General features: G+C 37.1%; 1 protein-coding gene across 1 annotated transcript; it reads left to right on the top strand.

The window, feature by feature from the left end:
- Nucleotides 1-237: 237 nt before the first annotated feature.
- LOC113087350 (CCR4-NOT transcription complex subunit 4-like) lies at nt 238-8,472 on the top strand. The gene is made up of 3 exons (XM_026255573.1): nt 238-452; nt 7,433-7,662; nt 8,167-8,472. The coding sequence occupies exons 2-3, from the start codon at nt 7,489-7,491 to the stop codon at nt 8,395-8,397; spliced, it is 405 nt and encodes a 134-aa protein (XP_026111358.1). The 5' UTR covers nt 238-452; nt 7,433-7,488; the 3' UTR covers nt 8,398-8,472.
- Nucleotides 8,473-9,881: the final 1,409 nt, after the last annotated feature.

Genomic DNA, 9,881 nt, shown 5'->3' with positions numbered 1-9,881 from the left:
AACAGCAAAAATTTAACAGGTTATAACAGGACTACATCAAGCCATTTGTTTGCCAACAAACTCAATTTAAGAAGTGTCTAAAATGTATAACATCAAAATTTGCTTCAATATAAATGTGAAAAAATACCCTTGAGCACACAGTTCGACCTTTAATATAGTTCTTCTGTAATGAACACTACATTACCCACATAGGCCAATCCCATCACCAACTGCGCATGCGCTAAAAAGTCATACTTGACGCGCCCCCACCTCACTAGTTTAATGTAAGATGGTGGTTAGGAGGCACTAACGCTCTACAGAGAGGCTATAAGAAACAAGGCTTGGTGTTTTCGCAGCAAATCACACAGGAGCAGGGACAAACCACCCGGGGAAATTACATTGTGACCTGTTTTGCTAAACCTGGGCTGCTCAGATAGATTTGATTTGCTGTGAGTCTGATACAGATAGACAGGGTGAGTATCCCACCAAGGCCTCTCTTGTCCACCGCCTCCACATTCAACTGCTTTCCTCTCTGAGTTCACCTCTTTATAACACATCTCATCCCTCTTTCTCCCTCAAGCGCCCATTTCTTGTGGCAACGCCTGTGTTTTGTGTGCGTTTCATCAGTCTGGAAGACTAACGTTAATCGCCCAGTTAGCCGACTAGCCGCTAGCCGTATCGTTTGACCGGCTTTTAATAAAATACACATACAATACAGAATATGAGTCCTCGCATCGCCAAACACAGACTCGTTTTTTGTTCTTCAGACTCTCAGACAGTACACAGTATCTGTACACTGATTTTAGTGTATATTTAGCCTGTAGGAACAACTTCGATATGTGTTAGCTTTAGCTAGTTCACTTAATTACAAGGAAACACATTTAATATATGTAAGTTACATGTATATGTGTTCTTTGACAGGGGAATCCCTTGTTATTTGAGTAAAAAAAGTAAGTTTTTTTTTCTGAGCTGCATCATTTTATAGACGTGACGTCTAATATTTCTGTGATCACGACATTGCTCCGTTACTGCAGTTTATTTTATTATTTTTGTCCACACCCTTTATTATTGTGTGTGGCGCCCGTTTCAATAGTGCTTCCTACAGGGTTTTGTGGACCAAATGCAGCTGTCATCATTTCCACAATGCATAATAAGAAGTTAGAGTCTCTCAGAAGAGGATATTGTAGTGTTTGGTTGCAACATTATGTTCTTGTTGCTTGTGCACTATTAATACTGTTTTCAGCAGTGGGTCTTTTGAACTTACCATCTGCATTTTGTCTTTCAGATTTGAGCGGTTTTTAAAGGAGTAAACAAGCTTGAAATGAAAACGCGATCATGTTGTTCCAGACCCGTATTTCTTTCTTTTGGGGAACACAAAATTAGATGTTTGGGAGAATCACTTTGATTGTGTGGAAAGACGGATGCAATGGAAGCGAATGGTGGTTGAAACTTTTTCCTTTACTTTGTTGCATGACAGCTAAGATTTAAAAGTTTGGCAGTTATGTTTATGCAGGTGCCTATTAAAGATACTTGTAAACGAGAGAGTTTTGCTTGTGTTGTGCTTTGGAAGGGATATCAGGAGAATTGTAAGTGGACCGGTTCCAGTGCACTGTTTGTGCCAGACACACTGTTCGAGAGATTTTTTTATGCAAGGGTTGCTGGTGCTACAGTATATGATCCCGTTCTGAATGGACATCTGCCTTGGTGTTCAGTTGCATAGAAATGGTGCACTGTGTTTTTATAGTTGGTTGCAAATGTTAATTTGCACCTTTGTGTCCAGTCTGAACGGGTCAGCCGCAATCCTGGCAGTACAGGAAAAAAAGCCTTTTAATTTAGGCTTTAGTAAGATCTGGAAAGAATGGCCATTTTGTGATTAAAGTTGTTTGGCTGTGTTAGATCACCATGCTATTTTCTCAGCTATGGCCTACTGCAGATATTTTCTAAAATGGATGAACCCTTTGTTACATTTGAGTGGGTTTAGTGACTTTATCATTTGCCCCGAATACCGATATATATATATTTTTTGTAGTTAAAACATCTTGTACTACGTTCCTTGCCGATGCCTCTTCCATCCGCTCATGAAGAGCCGCCCACAAATGGACACAACTCCCACACTGATGATAATTTCTTCTGTGACACCAGAATGATGCCAGCTGAGACAACTGTGCATCTTTTTGCTAATCATGTCAGTATTGCATAGATTTGTCATCTTTTAGAGCCTTTTATTACAAATTAAACATCATGATGTTTTGAATTCAGTCTGTTTTAATGTATAGCAGTCCTGTTACTGTGTGGTTGACACATTTGTTTGTAGTTGTGTATTAGGATGTTTAATTGAAATTAGTGTGTATTAGACAGAGCTACTAACATGACTTGATGTAACTGTATATTCACCACCCTTCAAAGCCCATTTAAAACACAGACCTTCCATTTGACTTAAAAATCAATGACTGCCTATTGCAGAAACCCTTTCAGAACGGTGCCAAAGACTTTCTAAGCTTTAGCTTTTGATTGTTGTTTTAAGTTGCAGTTTTGTCAGTGTTGTGAAACCCTTTCAATTTTGTTTCTAGATGGACCCGTTTTCATGAGATCTGCGTTGTTTTTGTGGTTTCAAATGTTTGCTTTCTATTAAAGCTAATGGCAAGTGTTTTCGGTATTTTGACTAAATTCTCAAAGCCCATTTTAAAAATGCAGACCTTTTGATTTGATTTTTTTTCTATATAAAATGAACTGCCTGTTATAGAAACCCATTTTAAAATGCTACCCATCAGTCCGCCTGCAAGATTTGATTTTTGTTAGAAGTTGCAATATTTAGTGTTGCTCAGTTGTTATCCTAATCTTTTGGTGTGGCTTTTAGTGTGGTTATTGTTGTAAAATGTTGTGAAAGACTTCGTTTTTTGTTCCTAGTTTACACAATGTTCCTGAGATTTGCGTTGTTTTTGTATTTGCGGATGTTGGCTTTCTATTTAAGGTTATGACAAATTATATCTGAATCAAACATGCATACTCAAAATGATTAGTACTGCAAGTGAGCTGTCAGAAATGTTCACTTCATTCCCATTTTTATGCTTTAAATGGGTTTGCCAAAGAGTCTCAGGAGAAGACTGCAATTACCAGTTTGAATGTTTTCTCAAGGACATGGTATTTTTTGTAGAAAGCTCTTTCCACATTCACCACTGTGCACCGGTTCGAGGGCTCCTCAAACCGTCCTTTCGGCGTTCAGCTCCCACGGCATGCTTGGTTAATGTATACATGAAAACATCTACCATTGCAAAAAACTCAAACATTGTAGGCTTAGATCATTATTTGTCCCTACGCTTTCCCAGTACATTAGTCATCTTGCAAACATGTTTGTTACTGTGTCTGCTCCAAAGAGATTTGTGGGTGATTCTGGCTTTAGTGGTCAATGCAAACAATAAGTTTGCATTTATACTGGAAGTGTAGAAGTGTAATTCATTGAACTGTGGTAATCTGAGATAGGACCTTTTTAATATTCAACATTTCTCTTTATTTTAATGGCCATCTTGTGACTTTTTTTGTATTTTTATTGCCTGGTTTCACTCCATGCGATGTGACGTTGGATACCAGAAAACCAAACCCTGTGCAACTTGAGTGGGTCTTGGGGGTTTGTAATTGAATCAAATCCCTTTTTACAAGAGTGATGGCTAAAGGTTTATTATGCATCGTTCCCAGCAGGGGCCAGCGGAAAGTTTTCATTACCCGGAGTAGGGCTGCACGATGTGTCGTTTAAGCATCGATATCGCGATGTACGAATCCACGATAGTCACATCGCAGGATGTGCGATGTAGGCTGTCGTAGTTGATCCGTTATTCATTAACTGTATGGGCCAGAGAGCGCGCGCGCACGAGAGAGAGAGAGCGTGAGCGCGCGGCCGGCGACACACTAGATGCGTGGCGCAAGCGTCTCAGCTGCATGGCGTGTCCGTTTTTAATTCCGCTTCCCATGTCAACAGGTTAGAGCTTGCAGACTGCCTGCGTGCGACGGAAAACGCGTGCATGCTATAAATAGAACCGATGCCTATTTTTCACGTGACATGCAAGCTGGCTGGAAGCCTTTCCAGGCAAAATACAATAGGAAAATATGTTTATATGTCATTTTGTACACGGATTCATATTAATTCATGACACTTAGATGTTTGAAAGTCTATAGGTTGACATATATTCAGATATAAATGTAATTAAAAAAATAAATTAATAATTAATAATCTTGCACCTGTCACCGTCATGAGAGAAAGAGCGCGCGCGTGCGAGAGAGAGCCCCGGCCGCATGCTCAATGTCTTCAAACAACACAAACGCTGTCTTGCTCTCTCTCCCTCGCGCATATTAATCAATTGACACGAAATTGATTAATATGCACAATCATTTAAAATGAGAATGTAAGTGTGCTCACCCCATTTTTGTTTGTAAGAAAAAAATTTGTTTTCATATCGCAATATATATCGCAGAAAAAGAAAATATCGCAATGTAATTTTTTTCCCAATATCGTGCAGCCCTAACCCAGAGTTGATATCGGCCTCTGCTGGGAAGGAAACCCATCCTTACTGACAGTGGGAATTCCTTCTCTGTACAGTCTTGGGGATGGCAAAAAAACTCTCACCCTGTTTCTAATTCCATATCAACATGTTAAGGAGACTGTTATTTCCCCACCGACCCCTTACTAGCTGGGGTGAGACCTTGCCGATCCAAGGAAGTGCTGATTGCCCTACATGTAGTGCGGACCGCCCCCTGTGTTCAATCAGCATTTCCCTTTTAAAGGGAGATTCAAGGGGTTGACTCCTCCTGCTGTACTCTGCCTAGCCAGGATGGGATATTTTAGATGACTCCCTTTCCCCCATCCTCTTCTAACCACACTCTCTCCCCTCTTCACACTTCTGGTGCTTCCGCTATGGACAGAGGGACCACATGACCCCATAAAAAGAGTTTGGTGGCTTTTAGTCTTTTTTTTTTTTTTTTGGTAAGCTATGGGGCTGTATGTACATATACCACTATTTGAAAGTTTATTCATGAGATGGCAAAGCTATTTACATTACAGTGTGACTTGATCCTTAAGATATAATTCTAATATGCTGATTTAGTAAACATTTCTTAATGTAAATTTTGATCAGACTGATACATTTTAGGCTTCTTTGAATTGAAAGTTTGAAATATAATTTTTTTTTATAATATTAGTCTTTTCTGTCATTACTGTATATTTTTATCAAAATTTATTTGTATTTTGTACAAAGGTATTATTTTTTTTAAAAAAAAAAAAAAAAAGGATTGACCCTAACCTTTTGTGTATATGTTATTGTACTCTGTGCTTTTGGATGGCCAAAAACATTGTTCGTGTTCATAAAATCTTCAGTGTCATTTTCATTTCATCTAGCCTATAATGCCTGATAAACTAGTGTTTGTGAGAGCAGCTCAGCACTACAGCTGTTAACAGGGAATAAACTATTTCTCCTGCTGGGCAGAGAATGAATGTACATTTTCAATCAGCCCGTCTGTTGTTTTTGTTCAGAGCAATGCGAAATTGACTGTTTGTAAATGTGAACTAATATATATTTTTCCTAGAGGAAGTGCCGCCACACATAGAATGCAAGTCTGTGGGAAACACGTTTATGAGATATTGCTGGTTTTGTAATTGTTTTTTTTATTTTTTGCAATTAGTTTAACATGTTTTAAATGAATCACTCCATGGAAGCTTCGTATTCCGGTTTGTTTGTTTATGAACACAAGGTTGATGTATTGTTTCCATTTGGGAGCTTCGCTAAGACCATTGTTTGAGAAATGAACCTCGTGGAGAAGTGCCACCACACTGTAAACCCTAATAAGTTCACAGAACTCAAAAATATTTTGTAACTGATTACACAAAAACATTTAAGTGATGTTTTTAAATGTTTTACGTTTACATAAAATAATGAGGGAAATACACTCAAATTTAGTCTTGCTGTCCGTCCTCAACCTAACCACAGGCTCTACTCTTCACCACAACGGTAACACTACAGAATCAACATAACAGAAACCTTTGAAAATTCGAATATAACACATCATTTAAGTACTAACTTATGTTCTCTGTTAATCTTGTGTAAAAACACACAAAATAACACTTAATTTCTACATTTATTTTCCCTGTTTTCTGATGCCAAGCATGCTGGGAACTAGAAAATGCAATCATTTTAAGTTCACCTAACTACAACAAAATGTTGAGTTTACAGAACTTATTTAAATGAAGTCCAATGAACTTTCATTATTATTTGAGTGCAATGAACTAATTCCATTTGATTAATTTCACTGTTCGGTTTTACAGTGGCTTGGCTCGGACCAAACTGGCGTATTTGTGTTCATTCATGCTGTTTATTCAGAAGTTTTCAGTACTACTGCAGAAGATGCTTAAAATCAGAATGTGACCACTAATATGGACCAAAAGAAAAACAATTGGCACTGAGGTTAATTAGCTCATATTAGCACTGTTGTCTTGCCCTCTGCTTAATTAAAAAAAACCTTGTTTATCGTTGGCAATATATTTGAAGGATGTCGACATTATTTTTCAGTAGGCTCTTAAGTAAGGATGCTAGCAGTCACATTCCTTCACGATAACACCACAGAGACGACATATTGCTTTTCAACCATTGGATCCTACATTCGAGATGCAAACCTTGTCATGAGCCCATGAATCTGTGTTCCATATGAGAGTTCAAAATCAAATTTTCTGTAATTGTTGAATTTGCACCTACACATTTAGACATCTAGTTCACTGGATGATCCCTGAAGGATACACATATTTGCTATAGAAACTGTTGCAATTGCTTGTGTGGGTGTTGTGCTTGTCGATTCCAATTATACCTTCAGTTCCTCTCTTGACTTGAGTTTTAAACTCCTCCCACACATACAAACGCGTTCCTACTAGTAGCAGTCTCATTATTGGCTCTCTGTTGCACCTCTGTTGTGCTTTGAGACTATTTGAGTCATATGAGTCTAATTCTGTCTTGCTTCTGAAGATTAGACACTGTTGGAAAGAAACAAGATTCTTGTAGAAATTGGCTGCATTTCTAAACCTTGAAGTTTCATTTGTTTGACAACTTTGGCCTATAAAGGAAAAAAAACAAGAAATTTTTATAATAATAATTATTACTATTATTACATCAAATATCGAAGCTTAATTTAAAATTAAGATAATCATAAAGTTATTTCTAAAAGAAAATTTTACAAAAAACAAACAAACAAAAAACTATTAATTTAGTTTTGCAGGCTTGATGAGCAGAATAAAACTTCTTTCAAAAACATTAAAAATAGTAATGTTTCCAAACTTTTGGTCTGTACTCTCTCTGTGTGTGTGTGTGTGTGTGTGTGTGTATGTATGTGTGTATATATATATAATATATATATATATATATATATATTATATATAATATTATATAATATATATATAATCCATATTTTTTCTCATCAGCTCTGCATCTACACTGTGAGAACAACCCCCCTCTTTTCTCCACGCCGTGCCATAGGATGTCCCGCAGCCCTGAGGTGAAAGAGGACCCCATGGAGTGCCCGCTGTGCATGGAATCATTGGAGATTGATGACGTCAATTTCTTCCCTTGCACCTGTGGCTATCAGATCTGCCGCTTCTGCTGGCATCGCATACGCACAGATGAAAACGGCCTCTGCCCGGCCTGCAGAAAGGTAACCAAATTTGTTCAGTATCATCCTTGGTTAGTTCTATTAAACTATGCAAATTATTAGGCCTGCAAATTGAAAATGAGATCTAGTTTTACATGTTTCTTTAAATTTGGGATTACCGCCTGATTGCATTTATACTGTCTTAACCCAAGGAACCTGTGGAACGTTAGTTTATTTCTAAGAAACTGCTCCACTGGGGAGCTCGACGAGAGGATAGTTTTAATGGCTAGCCTTCAGCATCCCAGGGTGCTTTGCTGGAATAATTTGCGCTTCTCCTGTTGCTACAGGGTCTGTGTGATTTTTATCACTGCTGTACAGGTAAAATATCGAACTAACAGAATTTGATTGAAAAATATAAGACATTTTAGACATTTAATTGTGTATTTTTTTTAACCATTTGATGCTGATATGGTCATATGATTTAAATATAATGTCATGAATCATTTATTGAAGCACCATCTTCTAGGATGATTTCATCTAACATTTAGGATCTTCTGTTTGGTTCAGCCCTATCCAGAAGACCCTGCAGTATACAAACCTCTCTCTCAAGAGGAACTTCAGAAGATAAAGAACGAGAAAAAGCAGAAGCAGAATGAGCGGAAGCAGAAGATCACAGAGAACCGCAAGCATCTCTCCAGTGTGCGAGTCGTCCAGAGAAACCTGGTGTTTGTGGTGGGCCTTTCGCAGAGACTCGCTGACCCAGAGGTGATTCAGCAAAACACACTGACCACTGTGTAACTGATGCTCTTCTCCATCAAGATAAATAATTCCATTGCACTAAAGCTTGATATTCATCTTGGTGGTATTTGTTAGTAAGCTCTCAAAAGTAACCCACACTTGGTTTCTGTGCATGTACTTAAGTATGAAAAGTAAAATTTTAAACTTAAGTATCGAAAGTGAAAATATACATTTTAAAAAAGTTACCGGTAATTCAAAATAGAATATAAATAAATATGAATCAAAAATAAATATGATTCATTCAATAACAAAACACAGTCTTGTGTGTTTGGAACTATTTTCATTGGTGAAATTCAGCGAATTCAGGCATTTAAAATGAAACTGTAACTAACTAACTTTACTTTATTAAACTTGCATAAAATGAATTATACATTTTCTATGATATGTGGAGAAGAAAAACACAACTCGGTGTGATATAGATTAATTATATTAAATTATATAAATATAAAAGGCATACTGAAGGATTTGCCTCATCTTGCATCTCAAGGGCATTCTAAATGCATTTTCATAGACTAAATCACACAGTGTATGCGTGCACTCTCTGGGTTTGTTTTTATTTGGGTTTTGTGATGTACTCTGTAATGTCAGATTGCACGTCGTTAAAACAACACTTGCGATGTTAGGGCAGACAGTGCATATCACACATCCCACCCTTGACTTCAGTAGAAAATGAAATCAACTGCGGTTGTGACAGAAGTTGTTTCGCACATGCACAAAGGAGATTTCTTTTTAGTCTAACTTGAAAGCACCAGACTACTGATTCGTCAAACATGCTTTCTTTTAATCTGTGTTCCAACTTTACTGTGTAGTAAGTAACGAATATGCGTCGGGGAAATTAAAAGAATACATTTTAATTGGTAAATATAGTGGAGAAAATTGACACATGAAAACTTAAGTACAGAAGAAATACTTAAGTACTGTAATGAAGTATTATTACTCTGTTGCATTACACCACTGAAAAAGACCCATCTGACTCACTTATGATCTGATTCTGATTCTGATCAAGTAGTTACTAGGTAGCACATTACTCAAGCATAACAATTCATGCAATTAAAACTATATTTTACATAAGATCTAAAATAAGAAATCATTTGAAAATGAATCTGTTTGAATAATTTGAACTACATAAAGAGGTATACACGTTTTGATCTTATGATCCTGTTATAGTATTTTTAAGTATGAATAAATTGTTAGTGTGTGTGTGTGCATTGGTTATCATGTTAACGACCAGACCATTTAATGCAGATTTTGCACACAGTAAATATTACATATAAATGCATATTTCATGAACACTGATGATCTATTAAGAAACATCATAGCATTTGCCTTTCTTATTATTTGACAGAACTGTAAAAAATTGTAAACTAATGAAGAGGAAGAAAATTCGCTCCTGTGCTCTCTTTGCTGTCAAAATAAAAGTCCTGCTTTATGACACTGATTTGCCAAAAAGAAAAACAGGTTGATTTATGCCGGTAATTAAATGC

The sequence above is a fragment of the Carassius auratus genome, unplaced genomic scaffold (assembly GCF_003368295.1).
Source record: "Carassius auratus strain Wakin unplaced genomic scaffold, ASM336829v1 scaf_tig00044653, whole genome shotgun sequence".
Taxonomy (NCBI): Eukaryota; Metazoa; Chordata; class Actinopteri; order Cypriniformes; family Cyprinidae; genus Carassius; species Carassius auratus.
The sequence above is the reverse complement of the archived record's forward strand: the minus strand, read 5'-3'. Positions and strand labels throughout refer to the sequence as shown.

What these genes read in the sequence shown, in the direction of transcription:
- LOC113087350 (XM_026255573.1), top strand. Translation starts at nt 7,489, where the DNA reads ATGTCCCGCAGCCCTGAGGTGAAAGAGGACCCCATGGAGTGCCCGCTG. An exon ending in TCTGCCCGGCCTGCAGAAAG is followed by an intron (nt 7,663 to 8,166) that starts GTAACCAAATTT and finishes TGTTTGGTTCAG; the next exon opens with CCCTATCCAGAAGACCCTGC.